The 26,890-nt window shown below is 36.7% G+C and overlaps 1 protein-coding gene across 4 annotated transcripts in view; it reads right to left on the bottom strand.

Annotated features, from left to right (window-relative positions):
- The window catches only part of Pcdh19 (protocadherin 19), a 101,317-nt gene that overhangs the window by 38,322 nt on the left and 36,105 nt on the right, over window positions 1–26,890 (bottom strand). For all 4 annotated transcript variants that reach the window (XM_058571268.1, XM_058571270.1, XM_046419193.2 and 1 more), the window contains one exon: window positions 7,380–7,438. In XM_058571268.1, coding sequence (XP_058427251.1) covers window positions 7,380–7,438 — 59 coding nt within the window. The remainder of the gene's footprint in view (window positions 1–7,379; window positions 7,439–26,890) is intronic.

Here is a 26,890-nt window from a genome sequence, read left to right as displayed (position 1 = left end):
TTGCTCTCTGCCAAATTGTCTGAGCTGGGACATCAATTGTCTCTTATACTCACTGCTCCTTGTTCTTAAGCCTTGAGAAACAAATTGGAATGTATACCATTGGGTATCTGGTTCTCAGGCCTTCAACTACATTGCCAGCCTTCCTGGTTCTATAGCTTCTAAATGGAAGATCACAGGACTTCTCGGCCACCATAACTGCATGAACAAGTAACTTACAATAAAACTTTTTCCAGACAGATATAGATATTTAAATGCCTATTGGTTCTCTTTCTCTGGAAAACTCTAATATAGAAGGTAAGATAAAAGTGAGAGCCAGAGAGCAAGCATTAATGTAACTGTGGATATACTAAAATCAAGAAAACTGTCAGCTCAAGAGTTTGTGGGTAAATTTTTCTTGCATTTATTAAACCAATGCACCACACAAGGCACTAAGCATACTAGCCAAGAACTCCACATCATTTTTCACAGAGAGTAATATACAAAGTATACCCATAAAGAACCCACCTGCTATTTATAATACTTTGTACATCTTGCCTGAATTTGCAATTGTGCTATACCATGGATTGTACATTATGCATCTAAAGTAAGTAGTGGATGGTGAATCCATTCCCTAGTTAGTGAGACAGTAGCAAAGGCACACTCAAGAAAATGTGTTGCTGTCCTAACAAGGAAGAGTGGCACACTTGTGAATTAGGACAAGCCCCAATAGACTTACTGTGCCTCTGCAAAGGGAGCCCTGTGGAGATAGTACTGCAAACTCGCTTGATCTGCTCAACTTTCAACATTCACAGGCCTGACTCTCTGAGAATTTCATAAGAATATTCAGTACATATGATGAAGAGCTGTGCCATATACACAATAAATACACTGTAGTTCTTTGCACTTGGCCAAGAGGAATCACAACTAATTTTTAACATATGACCCAACTAGGTGCTAAAAGCTGGCTGACCTGAATTTTAAAAGGAAAAGATCAAGAGAGTAATAACTGGAAAGCAATATGTATAAGAAAATGAAGAGTAGGATAGAGTGAAGCACTGGCCTGTTGGGTAATTATTTTCAGAAAGGATAACTGAGCATCAGCTTACTTCACTAAAACTAAAATCACTTAATAGGCCAGCTCACTCAGATAACAGCCCTATGAACATACCAGGATGCAGCTCTATTAAAACAAAATCATTCTATAATTTTTTCATGGTCAAGAAGACCAATTGGAAACACTTCATTTGAAGTGTCTTATAATTTCTAGCTTTATGGTACAGATTCTGTAAATACCAATTCCACAGTTTAAATAGATTCAAAGTTTGTACTTTAGAAAAACAATTAGCCCTGCCTACAAGCACTCATATTCTTCAAGAGAAGGGAAATGACCTGTCTGGATGATATTACAGACTGTTCCATTTTGATAACAAAAATTAACTCACAACCTGTATTATCTGTTATCTGAAACATAATGAAAACTTATTTAATCCCCAAAACAAAACTGGCATGTTAAGCCAGAAAATTCAATTCTGAATTGACTGCATTTCAGCAGTTGCCAAAACTTACATAAGATATATGATGGTGAGGGATAGAGTGCAAGGACAATGTAGTTGACCATCCTTCAGAGCAGGGTTTCTTAACCTTGGCACTATTGACATTCTTGGCCCCATAATTCTTTGCTGTGGCTGTCCTGTGCATTGTAAGATGTTTAACAACATCCCTGAGCTTTATCCATGAGCTGACAGTAGTGGCCCACAAGAATAACAATCATTTTGTCTCCAGGGAGATATTGTCAAATCACCCCCAGTTGAGAACAACTGCTTTAGATTCTCTAAACTCTATTCCTGTAACAGACTATACTGGAAAAAGCACTGAACTTGGAGTCATTAGGATACATGAAAATCTGTCATCTGCTCCTTAATCTATGTGATCCTAGGCTTGATATCTGATGTCTTTGAGTCTCAATTTCCTTGCCTGTAAAATATAGTTGCTAAACTCTCCTTCAAAAGACCATTTTGAGGGTTCAACAAGACAATACACATGAAGTATCACATATACAAATGCTCAATAAATAGTAAAATTTACTATGATCATTACCTGCATGGTAATACCTTCATTGAATTGTAACTAAATATTATATCCATGGTCTTTTACCAGATTGTATAGGAAAATTTATATTTAAAGACTATTTCTACACCTTCTGTAAACAACAGTCAGACATTGTCCATAATGTTATTTCTCCTAAAATTCAGTAACAGAAAAAAAAGTAGTTCTCTCAAATATGTACACTTTCTTAATTGAATAATGAGAACTATATGACCTGATGCATTTATTTTTCAGTCTTGGCATCTCAAAAGATGCAAGGTAAACGTAATCTTGAATTGCACTGAGTTACCTCCCTGGATACCAGGAATCTCTATCTTGCTTCTCCTAATTGGTTTTTGATCTGCCTTTTTAAAATTTGATCATCCATCTTATATGCATCTGAATGTTATAAACTACCTCAGAGCTTTTTTCTTTAGGCAAAAAGGATAGAAATAATAAAACAAAACTATAAAGGACTAGCTACTGGAATCTAAGGGACTGGTAGTGTGAATTTGAGAAGTTGTGTATTCTCAAAAGGAAAAGCAAAAGATATAACCACTACCCTCCCCCAAACCTTGGAATAGTTAACTCATTTAAGGATCACTTTGCTCATCTGACAAACTAAGTACCACTGACCCTGATCTTGTAAGGACATTTATTGGCTTAATGAATGGATTTGTGTAAGGCAGTTTAAGACTCAGTGAGCAAGATGCTACAAATTGTAAAGCAGTCTGATAAATGGCTACTCACCCAAAACAAATAACAATTTATGTAAGGCATAAAAAATGCTGATTTCACTTACTTTATTACCTGTGAACCTCTTGGGAGATGAAAGACTTATAAAACAACTTTTGTAGGACAATAAATTAAGGGTACCTGTTTGCAATGGTATTGTAAATGCAAATGTTTCTATTACTGTTCTGGTGGCCAACAGGACAGATTCCCTTGAAAACACCTTAACAGGACTCTGCATACAGAGTTACTCAGAAAATGCTTGATGAATGAGCATCATACACATTCTGATCTGTATCTACCATTTAAAATATTAGAATTCTTTTAAAATATTAGAATCTTTTTCAATAATATGAAGAATCTGAAAGGAAATAGGCCATATCTTCCCAGTAGGTGACACCACATACCCAGGGAATACAGCTGAGACTAAAAATAAGAAGGGGGTAAGAATTGAAAGAGTATTATAACTGTGTTTAAGGAATCTAAGGAAGATCCTAAAGTGGTTTCTATACCAGCTGTATCACAATCACCTTGGGAACCTGTTAAAACTGGAGGTTCTCTAAGAATGGCGCTAGAGACTGTATTTAACAAGTCTCTTAGGTGATTCCCAACACACACTAAAGTTCAGAAATCACTGGCTTAAAGGGAAGTTTAGCACTAGTTTTTTTAATGAAAAAAAGCTGAGGTTTCCTTAAACTTCCTTCTTCCATTCATTCAATAAACATGTACCAAGCATTTACTATATTCAAGGCACCATACCAAATGCTACAAAATCTCAGGACAATGTTGGTGATAAAGGAAAGCACTGTACATGAATTAGGAGCTGATGTTCATTTTCCTTTCCATGCTGCTTCAGCATCTTGTTCATTTCTTATTCTATTTCCTTTGATCTACATCCTTAGGCCCTGCTTGATATTGCTCCAAAAGCACTACAGGAGTGGATATCAGACAACAGCATAGAAAGCAGGCATGAGCAAAGACAGTGTTGCATCAGGGGCAAAGTACCACTGCTGGCTTTCTTCTTCTGAGAAGATAGCAAGAAAACAAATACAGCAGGAAGGAAATCCATCCAGAATAATTTTCAGACTCTCTTGGTTTGCTAATCTGGAACTCTTTTATAAACCTCCTTGAGATACCTCCAGACTGCAGATGATGTTCTGGAGGAAAAAAAAAAAACTACAAAGATATAATGCTAGATTCTTTATTAAAAAATATTATGGAGAATGTGCCATATATCTTCCTGTTCCCTTCTATATTCACTCTTGACTCTTCTCAACTTTGATTTATGCCTGTGAAAAATCCCCTTGCCCTGTGGCATTCCATTGGGATTAGCCCATGGAGGACATGAGAAGGAGGTCAGAGGGTAAGAGGAGAGTGATGTTAGGGTATTCATTATCTCTGCTCCCCTCTTGCAGGGTCACTTAATGGTGACTGTATCCTTCAATTGACCAGAAGTCACTATTATTCTGTAGTCAATGTTCCCTCCTTGCTCTCTTCCCTAGTCTTTTCAAAAGTATTTTCAACTCTATTGTTCTTATACCAGAATACTGTGTTATCTCTTGCCCAAGTCTTTGCAAATAGTCCCTTTGTAAAAAAGAACTTTCCTTAAATTATTACAATTCAGTGTGTCAACTATATCATGTAACTATTTCCTGATTGATACAGGAAAAAGTTAGAGAATAATGACAGGCCTGTTCAACTATCTAAGGTAGATATATATGAAAGAGGAAAAGATGCCCATGTATAAATAGATTGTCCAAGAACGGCAGGAAGAATGATTCAAGAAACATCCTTGGATGAGTAGATAATGAACAGAGGCTGAGAAAAGAGATAGGAAAACAAGTTCACAAAGTAGGCTTGAGATTGGACTGGCATTTTCAAAATTAAAATTTATAATCCAATTAAGAATTTCCTGGCCAAGAGCTTTTCCCATGCATAGATATGGATCTTCAAGAAACCACATATGGAAAAAAAACCCTTTCAAACATTGTTGTGAGCTATTTGAACATAATTTTCCTGGTTTGATCACCTGGTGTTAGTAACTACTCTCTTTTAACATTTTCCCCACACTTTATACTTATAATGGTTACTCCACAGGAAAGCATAGCATACAAAATAGCACCCTGTATCTTTCCAGGTATTGTTCTTTGTCTAAACTCAATTGACCCCATAAATTCCAAAGCCTTAATGGTTTTCCAAAACCTTTGCAGTCCCATAACAGAAACTGGCAAAAATGCATGTATGTCTCTCTGCTTTAAAATATTTTGTCTTAATGAAGAAGGTCCTTAACTCAATGCATGTGCCCATCAATGATCAAATGTGTAAAAATATTGTACTTATATACAATTGTTATTTAGTTGTAAGAATATTTTGTCTCTTAAAGTCTTATAAGAAATATAGGCAGGACTTTGCATTAAGTGAAATGTGGCAAGCAGATATTAACTTGCAGGAGCTTTTGATTCACATGTGGAAGTCAGAAATTTAGTGAGTAAAATTTTGCTCACCAGATACTGTGTTTTGTGAAGGGTTGATATTACAGTCAAAGTCTCCATATTTTTATTTTATTGAGCATAAGAGGGTAAAGAGTTTTGTTTTACCACATGGTCAGTGTATTATGTTTTTCATAAAACTAGTAGAAGGAATACAATACCTTGTAAGCACAAAACTGATAATTATATGAAATAATGATTGTGCTAATTCATTCTATTTAGTCATTTTACCTTGTATATATAGTATAAAATACCATGATGTATTTAGTAAATAAACAAAGTTGTATTTGTCAATGAAAAAATAATGAAGAAGGTCCTTAGTGAAGACTTAAAAACTCCTAGTTTTTGTTTCAGCCACCATCAGGCCCTATTAATTCCAGGTCATGCCTTCTCTCTCTCTCTCTCTCTCTCTCTCTCTCTCTCTCTCTCTCTCTCTCTCTCTGTGTGTGTGTGTGTGTGTTTGTGTGTGTGTGTTATAAAGTAATCAAATGAGAGATTCCCAGTTCCCAGTGAGTCAAAAAGCTATTGTGGAAATACACGTATCCCAAAAGGTAAATGTTTGACATAAGTTTTAATTTCATCAGTCTGCCTTTTAAATTGGATATTCAGGGCTGACCTAAGACTTGAGGGTCCCCAGGAGTCTTAGCTTTCCGCCAGGCAATGAAAATACGACTCATGTTATCAGTTTAACTTGGTCATAGAATTCCTAAGTATCCAGAAATAGCTTGCCCAAGGGACCTGTAAGGATAAGGCAAGTCACTGTTTTCACTAGAAATTTTAAAAGAAGCTTTGAAAACAACAATCTTGAAGCAGAAAACAAAGCAGACCTCTACTGTAAAGCCACTCTAATCAGTGTTTGTAAAGATTTTTCCTTCCCATTAAAACAAATTAGTCAGAGAATTTTAAATTCCTCACTGTTTGCTTTATTCTGTAGACCAAGAAAATATTCTAAATGGATTCTTCCCAACCCCTCAGAAAAATTTCAAACTATACTATGCCTGGGATACAGTGCTTTCCATTTTCAGATGATTAATGATCATCACTTAAGGTCACAAGCTGTCCCAAACTGATACAGATAAACGTAGCATGATGTGGAGTGGTGGTGGGGGGTTACTGTAGCACCATGAATTAAATTAGATATGAATTCAAGTTACTTGTACAACAAGCTAGTTTATTATGTGAATCCTACCCTTCCAGTGATTTATGTAAATTTATGGGATTAGAGCCAGCAAAACAATAGAAGCTTCAGATCTTCTCTACAGCAGCTCTAATACACCCTGCTTGCCTTTCTATTTTGTTTCCATTATTTTAACAAACACACTCAGTGTTCAATTTTAGCTGCCAAATAACCACTGGACCATTCAAGAGGCTATTTACATGAAACAGTAATAAAGGCATCATCTGAGTGGTCAGTTCTGGATTATTTTTGTTGTTTTGTTACTTTTATTCACAAGAAAATTTCTCATTTGCTTAGTTCTCTCTCTTTAGGTTTTCTACATGTCTTATTTTTTTTCCTATTGGATGACTTTGGTGCCCACTGCACCAGGTGAAATCTTCATCAGTATTCAAAGAAACACTTCTAAATATCTTTAACTAGAGTACTAAATCAGGCAATTTTCTTTTCCTATCTCATCTAAAAAAAATTATAAAAGATAAAAAGTCAATTTTTCTGTCATTAAAATATCTTTAATATTTCAAAGTTGTCAAAATAACAGCAATCTCAGAAATGACTGGAAATTCCATAGGAAAAAAACTTTTAAGGCCTTTAAAATGAATAGCAACAAGTATTTTGCTAAACAAGATTTTGGAAGTTTTCTAATATTTCTCATATTACATTTTTAATCCACAAAACTATATTTTCATATAACTCCAATTTTATTTATAATTGTGAATATGTATGCATGTATTTTAATGGAAAGAAATATGATAAAATGCCAACAGGATTACCTTTAAGTGATGGAATTACTTAAATTTTCCAAACTTTCTACAATAAGCATATAGGCATTCATTTTAAAATCCAAAAAAGTATGGTTTTTAAAAAACTTAGTTTTTCTTTTTTATATTAAATCAAGCTAGGTAAGCAAATCAACATACCTTTTGATTAAATGGGCTCGGCTATTCACATAGTTGGAATCAAAAGAATAATTTTCAGTCTGTAATAAGAAAAAAAGAATTAAAATGTTACACAGGTAATTCATAAGAAGAATCCAAGTACCTACTTAAAAGGATTTTTTTTTAAATAGGCAAGAAGCAATAAATGAATCAGAAACTAACACCATAGCGGGGCAGCAGCCTGGGAGGGGCAGGGGGGGCTATCCTTTGTGGAGGTAGCAACTCACCCCTGCAGACCAGGACAGACTTGGCACAAACATTTCCTAGAAGAGGGCTGGCTACTGACCATGCAACCACTTATAGAGAAGAGACAATATGACTCACAATCGTTACAGAAACTAATTGCTTCCCATTCCCCAGTGGAGACAATTCTATGCCCATCAAATTGACTGGAAGTTCAAAGGTATTTTTATTAGTAGTAGATAATTAACATGTTAAAATATTTATTCCAAAGATATGGAAATGCAGGCAAGGTAATCCCCCACTGTGGATTTAAACTCTGCACTTCCCTTTGTTTTAAGACATTTGCTCAGCACTGGTTATGCAGAAAGACCTTCTTTTATCACAAATATAAAGGCAAACAAGCACTATGCCTAAAACAGGGTGAAGGGCAGACCACAGGGGGTACCAAAGCCTTTCATGTCAGACATGAAGTTTGCAAGCAAACCCCTGTCTCAGTTTTTATCATTAAAACACTACTGTCTAATCTGGTTACAGCAGACTGCCAGAGCAACAGTTTTACAAAAGCAAATGCAGAATACCTGCCAGATGAAAGAGATGGGAAAACCGTTTATGAGCATCCAATGGCTGGATGAATTGAAGGGGGGAAGCACCTCTTAGAAAGGGTGGGAGATAGGGAAGAGTCTACACTGAAGTAAGTTAATGTCCTAGTAAAGTAGACCTTACCCCCAACACTAAAGTACAACTCTTGTTGAACCATTGTAGGAACTGAAAAATGCCCAAACACATCTCCTCTACCCTCCTGGCCTCCTACAGGAAATCCCTACAATGCCCACCTTTCCTTGAGGGCCTTCTGCAATCACTTCAACTGGAAAAGGAAACACAATAGCTGTCTAGAGAACAAAATAGCAGATACCTTTTTGACGATTACCTGTCACACATTTACTGCACTAGGCTCTTAGATACAGTTCTTGCTTTCAAGGAGTTCACAGTTTGATAGAGGAGAAAATGAGACTAGTAATAGCAGATCCAGCTCCCACATAGGCACTAAACAGCCAACAGTCAGAATAAGGACCCTAACCACCTAGAGTAAGTAAAAAGTGGGCGGTGAATAGTTGGAAGAAAGGAGAGTATTGAGAAGGAAACTAAAACCCAACAGTGCCCTGTATTGACTGGGGTACATCTGTGCCGCTTGCACATGCCTCTCATTGGAAGACACACTGTATAATATCCACTCCCACTGCTTTTATCTAGAAGTTTATATTCCCTTTAATGTAAGCCACAAGTAATTTTTGGTGCTGTTAGAAGCAATGGTTTGAGAGAGTAATAATCAAAGGGGTCAGTTCATTTCTGATTTGTTCATAAGAGAATGAATGGCAAAATTGTTGCAAATATAACTACAGGAGGAGGAAGCTAACTTGAAGGTCTGTGTTGGGAATACAATCTAAGTATTTGCTAGGATAGGTTATCCATCAGTCAGTCAAACAACAAATGCTTTTTGAGTCAATTCATTTTATCAATATAAGAGGGGGAAATGGGGTTGATCAAATGTGCTCTTCTATGATAATCACTACAACACATAATTTAATGAGTGGAAGTTCCCCATCCCCTAAAAATTAAAATAACAGTTCACTTATTCATTTCACCATGCAAACTTGGGTACATTATTTAATCTCTGTGTGCCTCAGTTTCCTCCTCTGTAAAATATGGACAATAAAACATGAATCCAAGGAGATTACAGTTGCATTTCTCATCACTCATAGTGGGAATCCTTATTCTTTGCTATCTTCAAAACTTGAAACCCCAAGAAGGACCAGAAATTTGACCTCATTCAGGCAATAAAACAATAGCACATGTGTATTCTATCAGCCAGGTTCAAACTTATCAAATCATGTTTTGCAAGAAAAATGGTAGATTCCAAATAAAAAGGAGAGGAAATCTAGAGGACATTGGCATTGTAGGGAAAGCATGATCAATATCCCAAGCTACTGTCATGTTTTTTGTTTTTTATTTTTGTCACATTTTTTGAAAGTCAGTTTTCAAGTAGAAATTTTTACATGGCTTTGCATATGAATGCATCTAGCCTGTGTTCACTGAGCACAAATATGGAGCTCTGTGGATATCTGGTCTCTCATCAAAAAACCAGAACCACATGTTTAGGCAAAGGAGAAAATTCAAACCAATTTTATCTCTGACAAATATACTACTTCTTGGTTCTAATGGAATAATGTATATGACCACGAGAATTCCCACCTTAACAGTCCCTACCCCCAAGACAAATCAGTTAACTCGGGACAGATGCTACAGGAATCATCTGCCACTGTAGGTAAAAGAATGTCATAGTAATTTATCACTTTCTTCTCTTTTTCTATTTTTACTCTACCCATTCTTTTTTGCACTGCCCATTCTTATGGGTCCTAACCTTCTAATGTAAATATCCCTTCCCCAAAATCAGCACAAACCATAATGGGCAAATGCCCCATGCTCCATCCTAAATGTCATTGGTAGCACTAGTAAATGAGGCAGGTACCTAGAACCAACTTTTCAGAATGATTGCGGCTAAACCAATTTGTACATTGTCTTTTTCCTTTGTAATCACTTTCATCTCTCTTTATGAAGCAGTTTAGTTGCAGTTATAGGAACAATATATGGAACAGAATCATTTTAATTAGACAGATACAATCTTTTGGCCTCATTAGTGCTATATTCCAAACAACTGAGTTAGCAGGCCATAGGTAGCCTATTTTATGGTGGGTCTATATCTACTGATATCAAGTATTCTAGTTTATATTTTTTCTAGGTGTGTGCTCAAGCCCAACCCATATGCACTGAAAGAGTAGATTTTTTTTTCTCACTACTGGTGGAGCATAGAATAAGACTCAGACCTCCCTGAACAAGGAAACAATCTTGTGTTAATAAATAGTTTTCATGTCTTAAGCCAGTGGTTCTCAACCCTAACTGCACATTAGAATCATCTGAAGAACTTAAAAAAATACTGTCACCAAAGATCCACTTCAAGAGACTCTGAGATAATTGACCTGGAGTTGGGCCCAGACATTGGTATTTTTTTAAAGTTTCCCAGATAATTCTAATGTACCTTCAGGGTAGAAAACTAGTGTTGTGAACAAAGAACTGGTGACAGGCTTTGGCCTGATATGCTGTGTTTTCTAAGGCAAGCCCAGCTGTTTAGGAGATTGCACCTTTTCTGTCAAATTATCTACTGATGTTATCTCAATATATGATAAAGAACCAGAGAAGGAATTCACTTTTCAAGAAATAACACAAGAGCTTTTCTGTTTTGCATGTATTGGCTCCTGGTTAGCCTTATTTAATCAAAATTTGTTTGACATTATTCCAATCCCATCTTTAAGTATTCTAAATGGCAAATAACATGAAACATTTGAGAGAGGAAATTTTCTCTAAATGTCACATTAATTTCACTATGAAATGTCCCCATCTCTAATGAGACAGGCAGGTTAACAGAGAAACACAGCAAAGAGATAAGAACAACATTTGTTTCTAAAAAACCTAATTTTGACATAAAAATGGGTCTACAGCAAACTTTTATTTCCAGTCTTGATGGCAAATAAGTCACTTTTTATCACTTAATATACTTCTCTCAAATCCTTTCTCTAACAAGTAGCTTTTTTTCTAGGAATTCACTTAGAGTAGGTTTCTCCTTGGCCTAGTTTTAATAAAATCTTGATTTTGTACAATCCCTATAGAATAAATAATTCTGCGTAGCTTGGTTTTCCAGATAACTTACGGCTTTCCCCTTTAAGAACTGAAACTCTAATTTAAAACCCTAACCATTATACCTTATTTCTAGAACATATCACAATGTTGCTCTTTTAGAGTAAAAAGACATAATTGTACATTTTATTTGTTATTTTGGTGCACCCTTCTAAACATAAATCATTGTGCCATGAAGGTCTTGCCTATATATTCAATGACCCCAAAGTACTGTTTTTTGATGTCTTGCCTTTAATTTCCAACAGCTGTCCTTCAACTAACTTGCAATCAAATATTCAGTGATGCTACTTATCAGTGATGTTAGAACAAAAGCAGCTTCTCTTCCATTTCAAGTTCAATGCTTCTACTCTACCATGCTTTTGGAAACTACATAATTACATTTGTAAGAATAGACTGGAACATGAGTTAATAAGTTCTGAGTAGAGAGCTGAGATATTTTTGTCCTAAGAGGGAAATTACATGATCTTTAATATATGAACTTCTGTGCAATGATTTGGGTTTTATTATTTGCTTGTATTTTACCTGTTCAGAAGCCTTCTTTGCTTACTGCTTTCTGTTCTCAACTCCCTTCTGGATATGTGAGGTTTTTAGTGAGACTTTTGGGTAGATTATATTTTATTATGTTTCTATGTTAATAAGTCTGGCACATCAGAAGTCAAATGCTTCCACTTTGTCAGGCCCCCAAGGTACCAGAGAATGCCCTACTTTAATTGTCATTTTGCATTACTTTTACAGTTCACTGAATTGTGCCCTAGTCTCTGGAAGAGTGACTGCAACTCTCTCAGTACCACATTTATCACCAGGGAGACTTCAACCCTGAGGAGAAAGAAGCCCAATAAATGCAGATATCTAGGACTAGACTCTTTGCCTACTGGCATAAATCCCCAGGTCACTACACCAAGCTAAAAAAAGTTGCAGACTCTTGGATTAAAATAGAGATTCCTCAAACCCAAAGGTTTGCATTTGAAAATGAACAATCTTCTTAAATTACACTTTAAAAGTCCCATCAAACTGAAAACATTATAACTGCAATTTGCTAACTAATTGGTTTTTTTTTAATTTTTAAACCCTTAATTCATTTTAGCAATACGAACCAGCAAAAATGGAATTCCAGATCAGATGCACAGAAAAGTTATTCTAAAGTGTTGGTTATTTTTTTGAACTGCTAACTTCCAGTAATGTAAATTGTGCCTATCGATTCAATGATGAAAAGACCCATAAACTTTTCCAAAAGGGGTCGCTGTTTTAAATGCTCAAATGGCCATCCCCTCACAAAATGATTTTTTGGAAATGAATCGACAAATGGCTTTTTCCTACTTCCTATGCCTAATACATAAAAATGAAAATGCAAATTCTACATAAAGATAAAGCCGGCATGCCTCTAGCTAGAATATATATTCACAGACTCATCCATCCAGACAGCAGCAGATGAAGTGTGAATTAGTGAAGGTGGAATAAGGCACCATCCCCATAGTTACCATCACTGGAAAGCTTATATTTATGCCAAACTTGAAAACAAAATCTAAGTAAGCTCCTACTAACCACATCTTGTAAGTCATATGTTCTCCACATACCACAGCCCTAATTCTCATACACAAATTCATACAGTTTGACTACAGAGAGCAATTTGGTCTGGTGGGGAAACCTCGACATCCTCTCCCTATTTTTCACTGAACTCACAGATGACCTTGGATAAGTCAATTTGTCCCTCTTAAGACTGCTTTATACATCTATAAAATGAGGAGAAAAATCCAAATGATTTCAATGTTTTCCTTCAAACTCTAAAAATTCTAGGCTTCTAAAACAAACTGATTGTTATTAACTTATTCGTTCACTCATCCATTGAATAAACATGCACCAAACCCTGAAAATAGAAAAAAATGCATAGCCTATGCCTTCAGGGAGCTCATTAACTAATGGATCTCTTACTAGGGATGGTCAAAATGTCAGACAATTAGATAAATGAACATAGAGACTGAGACAGTACTACCTGCAGATACATGCACATACTTGTACACAGGATCCTGGAATACAATTTAAAGAATTATACCAATACTTTATAGAATTCAAGAGCACCCTAATGATTTGATGAGCACAAATGACTACCATAGGAGAATCTGGCCTTTATATTTGTTACATCTACACAATCCACATGTTGTCAAATAGATTTTAAATTATTACCCTTCTTAGAAATAGCTCATATATCTTTCCATTTGGTTCCATTTCCCCAGTATCCATCACCTTTACCACCATTCCTTCATCTCCATTTGCCTTTTGCTTTGGCTCCTTCAGCAATATGCTATTTGGATAATCTTCCTTGTCCACTATTTTCATCATGTCACTTCTCTTTTCAAGACCTGCAGTGACTCCTTATTATGATTAGCATTAAATCTAAATGGAAATCCTTAGCTAAGCAGTCCTCCATACAAGGCCTCTACTTCTGCATATCCAATTCTCTTCATTTCTAATATATGTCCATCATTGATCATTCCACATTGACTAGAATTTTCTCAGCACTTTGTATACAGACTATACATGTGATTGTGCACCTTTGGTTCCGTGATTATTTCATGTGCACTGTGTCAATTCATCTTTGAACTGGACTGGAAGTTCTCTTTGCCATCTGCTACAATCCTGGTCACTTATTATTCGTGTAATTCAAAAATAAATGACCAGAGAAAGATGGAAGGGGTTAAGAATGTGGTTACTTATCACAATTAAGGTAGATGGCCAATTCTATTAGACCAAAGTGATCCTATTTCTTCAGAAAGTATCCATTCTGTATACTGCCTTCTGTAGTTACAATTTATCCTCTTATCATTCCCAATTACAACCTTATAAGTACACAACAGTGTGGATATAACTGTCACACATAAGATGACACAGTTAAGTGCTTCCTGCTCATCTAACTCCATCAGTTCTGCCACATCTCTGAGAATGGCAATGGTAACACATGATAATGATTTCAACTCAGGATAGACAAAAAAAATATTATATGAGAAAATAAGGGTTCATCAGAACATAGACCTCTGACACACAGCTGACAGTGTGGCAACTACTTTTCTATATGTGGAAGAAAACTCTAGGATTCCACTGGGTTTTAGTACAGGGCTATCAATGGGAAACACAGGCTATGTGGTTAACATACAAGTTAATTTGAAAGAGTTATGCTCCTTCTGGTCTTTCATTATCAGTCTTGAAGTTTTGCCAGCACCACTGAAATGGTCAGACTACCTAGAATGGGGCAAAGATGGCCCCAGGGAAAATGCTTTCCTCTGCTCTCATTTTTGGGTTAAAGTAGTGCCTTTAGAAGGACAACCTAATTACAGGTATCACTACAAAGGTCTCCTTTAGAAGCCTTGCTGTTTGCTGTAGGAATTCACGCAACTCAGAGGCAAATAACCTGCTGACAGACCAGGCTAAACGTTGTTCCACTAAACAAACAAATAGAGCCTTCTGAATAAGGCCTTTGGATGCTTTGCTAAGTCCTTTATGGGGTACAGTGTACTTGGAAATAGTATTTGCTTATAGAAAGCTCTCTGGAACCAGTCATGCCTATTGTATGTATAAATGCAAAATCAACAAGGCCACAGTGTAAGTAAAGTAGCTTGAGAGTAAATAAAATGAAGAATCTAGTCTTGTAAGTCAGACTATATCTTGCTACATAAACAAAATTCAATCTGAGGACTAAACAGCTATCACCCACATATGCCTGTGGAACAAATCCTAGAGTTCAATCACCATCCCAAATATGTAAGTACAACATATTAAAGCTATTTTGCAGGCACAGACAGAATGCCTTTCATCTCCAAAATCAAAGCCCTTTGCAAGCAAGTATCAACTGTTATTCCTCCCCTTAAACAGCCAAGAAAACAAACATACAGGTTAAGTGCTACAGCCACATTAAATACTGACTCAGAACATGCCACAACAAGAATGACAAAAAAAAAAAAAAAAAAAAACAGAAGCACCAGTCTTGGCATAACCTACTACTGAGATAGAAAGCAAATATAATACAATAACATCAGATCAGTCTGCTTCATACCTGTTTTTCTAAGAGTGGCATTCTTGGCTACTTCCAGTAAATGGGTAAGAAGAGTATAGCCTAGCAGTTAGACAAAGGAAAAATGTGGTACACACTAACTGGAGATGGTCCTCCAGACCTAGTTCAAGGACTAGGACACATAGCCCAAGGGCTTCAGGAGTAAGGTGCTTTGTTCCCTGGAACTTTGACAATGATTTATGAGGTGGCTTCAATTCCAAAGTCTATAACTTGATACAGCTAGTCCAACGGCAATACAAACTCCACCTAAGACTTCCCCAAAGCAATGAGATCCAGGGATCCACAGTATAAGCTCTCCTGGATCCAGCCAATCATTGAGCTCCTCTGGCTCAGAGAAGGCCCAGCACTCTCAGAACCTGAGCTGATCCATTCTTTTCTGCTAAATTCTATTTTATCAGTGTCTCAATTCCCAGTAGTTAGCAGCTACAGAGCCCTGACTGCCTGCAGAGTGCAGGTTCTATTCAGCGAGGCTTGTCAGCTGAAAAGACTTTCAAAATATTTGGAGGGAAAGCGACAGGTGGCCCTGTGCCTGTGGGCCAAAACAACACCCCCAAATTCAGTTCCAACCCCAATCCCATTATTTATATTATACATCACTTAAAACCCAGTTGCCTCCACAAGCTTACTTAAGAATTAAAGAGTAATAGCCTTTGGCATATCGGTCTAAATTCATTTCCCTTGTACCAGCTTGTTGCTCAAGCCTGTAATATGCGATCATGCTAGCAAGAGACAATGGAGTAATATACCATCTTAGAAATAGCAAATGCATTAGCTTCTAATATTGATGTTTTCTAATTAGATACAATATAATAGATCATTTTCTTGTTTGTGGTCAATGAAACCCTCCACAGCTCTCTTTTGGCACAGAGATTTTGATTACTGCTATGGCAAACGGAGTGGTGTCTCAGTACACTGGAATGAGTAGTCAAAGATGTGCACACACAGCATCCACATATATTTACTGTCACAAAAATATAAATAGATTATTTATTTCTGACCTTTTAAGTACTAATTTCAAATTTAATGAGGCACAATAAACATTTCTCAAACTCAGGCTCCATGGTTGCTTAACATTGGCAACCTTCTAATTATGACTGTAGTTTAAATAAAGGGCACTTGGTTCTGTGGAAATTATTAGGCACTGAAGGAAACCCACAGTAGCCTCCAGTTTCTAGCAACAAAAACAAGCACTGCAGCAAATCTCTGTTGGAGACAAGATAGAGCTTACACTTTAGCATCACTTTATGAACCACAAATGAAAAGCAATAAGAGGATTCAAGGATGTAACGGAAATGTTTACTCATTCTCTAAAACCCCCTACCCATTCTCCAAAATTCTAACAGACCTTCTCATTTTATGCAGGATGGAGGGATGAGGAGAGGTGATGGCAGATTAGAATTTGTCCTTTTGAACACAGAGATTAACCAAAAGGCTACTACTATATGACATAATAAGAGTGCTGGCAGCCCTGTATAAGAAAGCATAATTATACCTCACAAAATGGCTAATATCAGCAGCTTGAGAGTGTCACAGTATTAGCAATCTGTAATGCAGTTATGCAGTGCACCTCCAGAACAATTACTAATGCTCCTTGTATTTGTGTGGAACCTTTTATCACAAAGATTTCCAGAATGTTTAACAGGCTATTATAAAAAGGGATCATTTCTCCCCATAGCTGAAACACAATAGTCATTCTGCACCAGTAACAGTAAATATAAAAGGTTGCAGGAGAGAGAGAAATTACTAAACCTTAGAGAAACTATAAAGGAGAGGAATTATTTTTAGATGGGCAGAAAACAGATACCCAAGTTGGAAACTACAGATGACAGTAGCTACATTTTCTACAGAGCTCATAACACAGAACTGAAGAATTTTCCTTCTCATACAGCCAGCAAGATTTCCATAAAGTGCTTAATTTCTATAATAGAGCAGGTGCCTCCTATTAATAAGAATTTGCATTTGAAAATGAATACAATGCACAAAAACTTTTTCTTTTCCTGAAAGCCTTTTTAGCAACATGAACTAGTTAATCCTCCTGCTACCATTATGAGCTAAATAAATATTATTAACTCCATTAACAGCACTACAGAAGAGGTTAAGAGATTTGGCCTCTACTAGAAAGAGGCATCTAACATCTGCAACTAGAATTTGAGACTCTTCATGCTGGGTCCTGTGCTCACACCACCAGGCCACACCTCATTAGGATTCTGGAAAACGCAATGAAATGGAAGTAATTAGGACTGGCTGACTGAGTATACTATTTGGGAGAAAAAAAATTCCCTAGCCTGCTTAAACATGACAGTTCCAAGGGCAGTGAACACAACTGTAGCAATTTCCTCCTGAAGGAAGATTAAGAAATAATGAGGGGGAACTCCTCACTCTCCCTCTTCCATCAGATTCCCCACAGCAAAAAAAAAAAAAAAAAAAACCAGAGACAATTACAAATTTAATTGTCAAAAACAAAAGAGAGAGAGAGAGAGAGAGAGAGAGAGAGAGAGAGAGAGAGAGAGAGAGAGAGAGAGAGAGAGCTGTTAGAAACAACACCACAGTGTGTCTGGTGTCTGACAGCATATCCCCTTCAACCCATGCCTTCCTTTTCCTACCCTGTTCTCAGCTTCCTGCCTCCCAGCTCTTTGCTGGTCAGCTTTTCAAATGGTCTTAGAGACACCTTTCTCTTCATTCACTCTTATATGTTCACACCCTTCTCTCAAAGTAAACTGGTACACCCACTCCATTATCCTGCTTGGCTCAATACTTGTGTCTACTTGAAAATGAACATTTTGTTTGGAGATAAACCAGATGTGAGTAGTCACTTCTCCCTTCACACACACACAAATTTTGTCACAGAAAGGAAGATGTGTCTTTGGGTTTAGATATTTAAAATTGCTTCTTCGTGGTATACCTAAGTTACAGTTAAAGTCTAAAATCACCCTGGTGATTGTTTTTGCAGACAGTTATAAGCTTAGAAAAGATCACAGAATATTAAAAGAAAAATCCCAGAAAGTCTCCAAACACAGAACCTTCAAGATAATAATAGAAAAAGTTCTTACTAGCTGTGATACCTTGTATACATACAGAATCTGTCCAATCAGTTCTAACTAACTTACAGAATTGTTACTAGAATCAAATAGAATAATATATGCTCAAATATTCTCTAAAACTAAGAATCATCAGACAAATGGTAGGTCTTCTTATTATCAGGTAACAAACTTGATTTCTCTTAAATATTTATTTCTGTCTACAACTAAATTTCCATTGAACACTGTGAATGGCTTGCTTTCTAAGCTTCCCTTCTCTGCTAGGATATTTTTACCTTGTTCTTTCCCTGACTGTTGTATCAGAAAAAAAAAAAAGAATAATATGGTATGCAAGTTTTCTTTTGGCTCTAACCTTTCTGATGGTTGATTTATATAGAAATAGAAGGAACCTGACCCCCTACAACAGACGAGAGAGAGAGAGAGAGAGAGAGAGAGCGCACTAGCTTAAAGAATGTTAAAATGACCTCACACCATCTGAAATTATGAGAAAAGCAAGATTTTAGACAATTTAAAACCCTTTATTAACTAGTTTTCTTTCGCCCCATTTCCTTCCTTTGTTATGATTGAACTGTCACAGAATATCTTTAAAAAAAACTCATCCCAGGGTTAAGTAAAGCACATTAGCATGCATAATTCAGAGCTGTCAGCTGGAAATGAGCCATTCTACGGCTAGTACAGTCTGTGGATAGGAAAACAGAATTAAAGGACTGGGGCAGCTGCACCAGAGCCCACTAGGTATTGCCTTGGAGCCTGACTATGGACCCACTCTACCATTCCTTTAGAGCTATGCTGTTCAATAACATAGATATTAGCCACATGTAGAAATTTGAATATTTAAATTAACAAAAATGTAATTACATTAAAATTTTAGTTCTTCATCATAGTAATCACACTTCAAGAACTCAATAGCCATATGTAGGTACTGGCTACTGACTTGGGCAGTGTAGACAGAGCATTCCCATCATCACAAAAGTTCTTTTGCACAGTAGTACTTTAGAGAAAGATCTTTGGCTTGTGATTCAGCATTCTTCTTTTCTGAAATGTTATACACTTAATAACTCAAGGAAATATAAGGAGTATACTTATATCTTTCATATCACATAACATGTTTTATGACATATTTATCTATCAATCTCACTACTCATTCGGCAAGGTACTTTTTTTTTTTTTGTACCAGAGTTTGAACCCAGGGGCACTCAACCACTGAGCCACATCCCCAGTCCTTTTTCATATTTTATTTAGAGACAGGGTCTCACTGAGTTTCTTAGGGCCTTGCTAAGTGGCTAGTGAGATACTTCTTATGGGTAAAGAATATATCTTTAGGGGCTGGGGTTATGTCTCAGGGGTAGAGCACTTGCCTAGCACGTGAGAGGCCCTGGGTTCGATCCTCAGCACCACATAAAAATAAATAAAATAAAGGTATGCTGTCCAACTACAACTAAAAATAATTTTAAAAAAGAATATATCTTTAATGTCTGTGCCTTCACTGCCAATCACTGTTCCTGACACATAGCACATGCTCACTCACTTCTGTTAACTGATTAATAGTGACGTTCAAACCATCTATGAGATAGGAACATTTCTCCTCTTTCATAAATTAAGTCAGAAATGCAAAGTTTGCTAAGCTCTTTTAAGATAGGCTATTGTGCTTCTAAAACATGTATTTGTCTTAACATTTCTCACAAATTGACAAATAAGGGACTGGCTTAAGCCAAAAAACAACAAATTGTCTGTTTCCTCAACCCTCTATTTCCATCTCTATCATTCATCAAAGTATCATTTACAAACCTAAAAAATTAAAATGCTATGCTTAGTAATATTAAGATGCCAATGTGTAATATAAATAATATTGAACATAATATAATTTGACAGAGAGTGTTTTACAATTTAGCACAATGAGAAATATCTGTTGGGCTATGTATTTCAATGACCCAAATTTAAAAATTATTTTCTCAAATAGCATCTTATATTGGTATGATGATTATTTTAAGATGGCTTTGACCTGTGTTCTATTCCAGTAACTATGTTTTGATAAGTACATAGGCAATGTATCATTTTCCCTTTTAAACAGATGGAAAAACCAAGGTCCAGAGAGTTTGTGAATCCATGACCAAATAGCCAATTATTGGAAGAGTCAGAGCAAGAACTAGACCAGGGGATTTTCCACTCTATAGACAGTAGGAAATGGAAACCCAGTTAGCTGATTTACCACTTTTGCTTTTAATCTATGGTCACTTCCGAGATTTACCCTTCATTAAAAAAATACATCCTTTCATACAACATTAATTATTTATTCAGATCATGATTGAGCCTTCAGTTGCTTTACTGCCAAATGTGGTCATTTGAAAAGGTTCTTGAAATCATTACAACTTGACAGTCCTACACTATCACAGCAGGCTTTGAAAAATTCCCTTTTGGGCCCAGGATCATTAGAGAATCATACGCCCACATACCATTAAAATTCAGTATAACCTTAGAGATTATCTAATATCTAATCTCTGTCTTTCTCTTTCTTCCCCCACCAAATACACACACACACAAAAGGGGGGGGCACTCAAAGAATCTTACCCCAACCCCAAAGTCACACAGCTGGTTATTAGAAACCCAGGCCTGGGTTCAGAACTCATCTATTCTGATATCTAGGTCATAGTTTATCCTTCTCCATTTGCCTAGTGCCTTCCTGTTATTTCTCCTAAGAAGTCCCAGAAGAATAAAACCTAATGTTTGAGGTCCCATCAACTCTTGGGAAGAAAAAAGTGAAACTTGGTGCAAATGATGTTTGTAAATCACTTTCTGTCAATATCCTATCATTAAGAAAAGTAATTGTACCTAGGGATATTGTAGAAAGAGGATATATGATCTACCCAAGGAAACAGACTGTCTTTAGTTAAGTGATCAGGAGAATGTCAAATGATAAAGCTTTGTGAAATACAGCCTCATTCTAGCAAATGACTTGCTTCGTTTCCACTTAAATTGCTCATCTATAATTGCTGGAAATAAACTGCAACCAAAATACAGTATCTTCTATCAGGTTTGCCCACTGGGGATTGTCTGATCATAGTGAAATTATCCAAAAGGTAAATTTTCTCATTTTTACTGCTTCAGTGAAAACTCTGGCATTAGGCCACTGAGAGTAGCTGGAATGATGGCAAGTATTGCCTTCTGATGAGGAAACTCTTTTCTTCTCTAAATAGGACTAAACGACTAACTGTGAGCTTATACTTCTGAGATGAAAAACAACTATGTAGGAAATGAAAAATCACCATCTTGAAGTCATACCTTTGCAGTTCAGATTTCACTCATTCATATTTTGTGATCAATCAGATGGAGCTAGGCTGCTGTATCTATTTTTATGAAGGATTGCTGGACAAACTATGGTATAAACAAGATTACAAGGAAAGTGTTTAAACTACTTAAGAAAATAAATTGTTTTTAAGCACTTTAGAAGCAATTTACAAACAATAAATATGTTAATTGCACATCATTCTTATTTATTCATTAAAACAGGTCCAAGGACTTCTACTTGGCAAAACTTCCTGGCAAAGGCTTTATTAGTCTACTTCTTATTATTCTATGAACTTAAAAGTAATAAAATTGCATTTGTTTTCTATCTATAATTCTGACAGGCCTTCCCCCAAGTTAGTCTCAATTAATCAGATTTGATTATACTATGTAAAGGCTGAACAATGACAAAGCCACCAGCCTCAGGTCAAAATATGTAAGTCACAGAAGTTCCTGAACCATGTTTAAGATCTTTCTTTGCACAAACTGTAAGTAAGCATTAGTGGAAAAGGGTAGATGGGAGCAATGAGAGAAAGTAGAAGGAAAAGCAAAAAGAGATCATTCAGAGGCCTCCCACAAGTGAAAAGATTTTCCTCATGCTCCCTGGCTATCCTTGACTGACTGTTGCAAAACAAATGGCAGCTAGTACAGCTCGGGCTGAAATAATTTAATTCTACTCAAAGGTTACTGTTCAGTCTAGGTGAAGTCTCCATGATGGACATAAACTCTTCTACTTCTACTCTACTCTCAAGGAACTTACTTTTGAAGTACTGAAGATGGGTAAATGAAGAGATGATTATAATGCAATGCCATAAGTGCTACCAAAGTTATACCTTAGTCTGTTTGTACTGCTATAACCAAATACCTGCAGTTGGGTTATAAATAACAGAAATCTTATGACTTGCAGTTCTGGAGGCCATGAAGTCCAAGATCAAGGTGCCAGGAAATTTAGTGTCTAGTGAGTATTGTTCTCTGCTTTTAAATGGTACCCTATTGCATCCTCCAAAGAGGATAAATACTGTGTCTTTACATGGCAGAAGGGCAAAAGTGAAGTGGCTAATCCCTCAGGTGCTTTATAAGGGCATTAATCCCATTAATAAGGGCAAAGTCCCCATAGTCACCTTCTAAATGTACCACTTTTAACACTATCACATTAAGTCTTAGATTATAACACATGAATATTTTGTGGGGACATATATATTCAAATCATAGGAGGTAGTATATGCACTTGTGCCTTGGAAGCAAGAAGGAGAAACCAACAGAGAAGAACCCCCCCCCCCATCAGTAATATGTGCCATCAGAACTTCCTTCAGACACAAGTAACCTGTGGGAGGATTGAACTGGGAAGAACCTTTGGTTTGAGGGAGAAGCATACTTCTCCCTGATTTTAATTCTTGATTTTGCAAGTTTCTTATGAGTGCTTGGGGGTGGTAGGGAGGGGGAGGGAGGGATGAAAGAATGAGGAGAGGGAGGGGGAAAAGAGAAATGGGGGAGAGAGAAAGAGGGGGAGAGGGAGAAACTTAAACCATGCTTTAAAAAAAAATCAAGCAACTTCCCTACAGATACAAATCCAGCTGGATTTGGGTTGGCTCTTCTACAAAGTTTGGAAGACAAGTTATCTTCCATTCTAGTGTCAGAAAAATCAATGTCCAAAGGGGTACAAAATTAAACTACAGAGATTTATTTTTGAGCCAGTAAAGGTTTTATCTAATGGTCAGTTGTTCATGATTTTCAAATTCTTTTTCAGCCTTTGCAGATGAATGAGCCCTGAGACAAGTCAACTGTATCTCAGAGAGTCTCTGCAAACTTGTTCCAGTCCCCTTGGCAGAGGTAGGAAACAAAGATCAAGCTCTTTGTGCAGCAGCTTGTAAGTAGAGAACTTCACTTTCCTCAGTAGTTCAGACTCACTCTCAGCCCTCCAAATAGAGATTACAATATAACTTGCACATTTGGTGGGGAACAAAGAAAGTAATTTCCTTTCTTATGTAGTTTAGGGATATGGGTTTTATAATTGATCTCTTCCTCTTCTGATCAGCTAAACATATGTCTTTTCTCCAAAAGAAGCTAAAAAGCTATTAGGTCACACTCCAGTTTTCCAGGTGCTGCTGAAGCCCTAGTTATACTCTCTCACACCAGCTGTGTACCATCCCTAGAGGAAGGGTCCTATACAGTGCCCCAAAACAAGGGAAAGTCACAACAACAAACTAGGGAATTCTGGGTTTGTTCAGAAACCTGGTCTCTACACCAAGAATGATGTTTCTGTTTTCTCTTCCTGAATAGCAGTCTGGGGGAATCTGAAGCCAGACTTTTTCTGTCCATAAGGCCTTAGGCTAACAATGTTTACATTGTGTTGCTGTGCAAACAGGGATTACTTTTATCTCTTCCTCCCCAAAGTTTTCTCTGTCTTGCTTTTAAAAAGACATGAAAATACTGAGAAGGAAGAAATAAAAATATGAATGACCACACCCTGTTTGCTCTAAAAAGAATTAGGATCCTACAGCAGTTGGCCATTTTATAAAATTGCCTTTTAAAATTTTATTTTTTTTATTTATTTTTATTTTTTTAAAGAATTTTAATATTTATTTTTTAGTATTTGGCGGACACAACATCTTTGTTTGTATGTGGTGCTGAGGATTGAAACCGGGCCGCACGCATGCCAGGCGAGCGCGCTACCGCTTGAGCCACATCCCCAGCCCCTAAAATTTTATTTTCATAAGTTATGATTTCTTCTGTCATATGGGCTTATCATCATTATTATTATTACTATAAATGCCTTTTAGAAAAAGCCTACAGCATCTGGAAATCTCAAATTTTCCCACTATGTGTTCATATTCTCAATATCACTAAGAAGAAAACAAGCCACATCTAAAGTTTTTCTCAGACATGAATTATTTCCTAACCCAATTAAAAGCACACGACTACAAAGCAGCAGACAATGTTGTCTTAGTCTTTTTTGTGCTGCTATAACAGAATACTTGAGACTATATAATTTAGAAAGAGCAGTGATTTGTTTCCTTATAGTTCTTCAGACTATGAAGTCCAAGATCAAGGTGTTACCATCTGGTGAAGGCCTTCTTGCTGCATCAGAACACGGAGGAGGGCATCACATGTTGAGAGAGCAAGTGGGGGACAAACTCATTCTTTTATAAAGAACCCACTGTGAGGATAACAAACCCAATCCCACAATAATGATATCAATCTATTCATGAGGATAGAACCCTCTGATTTCAATAACTCTTAAAATTCCAGCATCTGGGAAGGGTGAGGCAGGAGGATGTGAGTTCAAAGCCAGCCTTAGCAACTTAGTGAGACCCTATCTCTAAATAAAATACAAAAACGGTCTGGAGATGTGGCTTAGTGGTTAAGCACTCATGGGTTCAATCCCCAGTACCAAAACAAGCAAACAAACGAATAAATAAATAAATAACTCTTAAATACCCAACTCCCAAGTACCACTATATTGAGGATCAAGTTCCATCACATGAACTTTGAGTAATATATTCAAACCATGGCAGGTGTCATGGAAATGGAAGACAGCATAGCAGCCATCAGTCCATCCTTTCTAGAACTCTTCTTCTGCTAGTGGTGAGCACCTGATTTTTAGTGATAAAAAGATTAAACACAGAGCACTTTAGATAGGGAAGGAAAATCATCCTGGTCACCCAAAGATCAGGCTCTGTCCTTATGCCTGAGAACAGATTGCCCTTGCTGAATATGTGAAAGTTATTGTGCTACTCAACCAATTAGGTGGTCCTAGGATAAAAAAACAGTACATGTTTTTACCTAAATTAACTAATTCAGAAGGCATGCTGGGCACAATGACATATACCTATAAACCCAGTTATTCATGAGTCTGAGACAGGAGGATTGCACATCTGAGGCTAGCCTGGGAAACTTAATGAATCCCCATCTACAAAAATAAAAAGCTTTTTATAGTTCTGGGGATGTAATTCCATAGAATATTAGCCTAGCATATGCAAGTACCCCACACCACAAAGGAAATAAAAAACCAAATATTGAGAAGATTTTATGATTTTGTGATATTTCAGTCTTAGTCTCTTTTTTTCCAACACATTTGCCCAGTGTAGACAACCAATGCAAAAGTTGGCTTCATACAACTAACTTTTTGCTTCTATCATAATTAAGCAATATGAATGTTGTTCCACAAATCACATGGTCTCCAGGGCCTTTGCCAATTTCTTTTTTTTTTTATTGGTTGTTCAAAACATTACAAAGCTCTTGACATATCATATTTCATACATTAGATTCAAGTTGGTTATGAACTCCCAATTTTACCCCAAATACAGATTGCAGAATCACATCAGTTACACATCCACATTTTTACATAATTCCCTATTAGTAACTGTTGTATTCTGCTACCCTTCCTATCCTCTACTATCCCCCCTCCCCTCCCCTCCCATCTTCTCTCTCTACCCCATCTACTGTAATTCATTTCTCTCCTTGTTTATTTTCCCATTCCCCTCACAAACTCTTATATGTAATTTTGTATAACAATGAGGGTCTCCCTCCATTACCATGCAATTTCCCTTTTCTCTCCCTTTCCCTCCCACCTCATGTCTCTGTTTAATGTTAATCTTTTCTTCCTGCTCTTCCTCCCTGCTCTGTTCGTACTACAGGGATACTGCTACATTGATGTTCATAGCAGCACAATTCACAATTGCTAGACTGTGGAACCAACCCAGATGCCCTTCAATAGATGAATGGATAAAAAAAATGTGGCATTTATACACCATGGAGTATTACGCAGCACTAAAAAATGTCAAAATCATGGAATTTGCAGGGAAATGGATGGCACTAGAGCAGATTATGCTTAGTGAAGCTAGCCAATCCCTAAAAAACAAATACCAAATGTCTTCTTTGATATAATGAGAGCACCTTTGCCAATTTCTTGACCTTGCTTGAAGCTCATTCTAGTCTGGAAGTGTTCTACTTAAAAGAAGGCATCCAGAATTGAGTATAATTCTCCAGATATATTCTGAGTAGCAAAGACTTCACATGAGTTAAAAACTCCTATAATCACAAAATTATATTTCATTAATGAGACCTAAAGTTGGATCTCTTTTAGCAGCCCATTTAATGTCTCTCTAGTTGCATCCCTTATAACATTTCTACCCTTCCCAAAGACCCCTTCCTTTTCAGTTCCACAAGCTCCAGTC

Source organism: Marmota monax, unplaced genomic scaffold (assembly GCF_021218885.2).
Source record: "Marmota monax isolate L192 unplaced genomic scaffold, Marmota_monax_Labrador192_F-V1.1 WCK01_AAM20220418_F8-fsc00206, whole genome shotgun sequence".
NCBI lineage: Eukaryota > Metazoa > Chordata > Mammalia > Rodentia > Sciuridae > Marmota > Marmota monax.
Note: the sequence above shows the minus strand (reverse complement) of the source record. Positions and strands in the feature narration are given on the sequence as shown.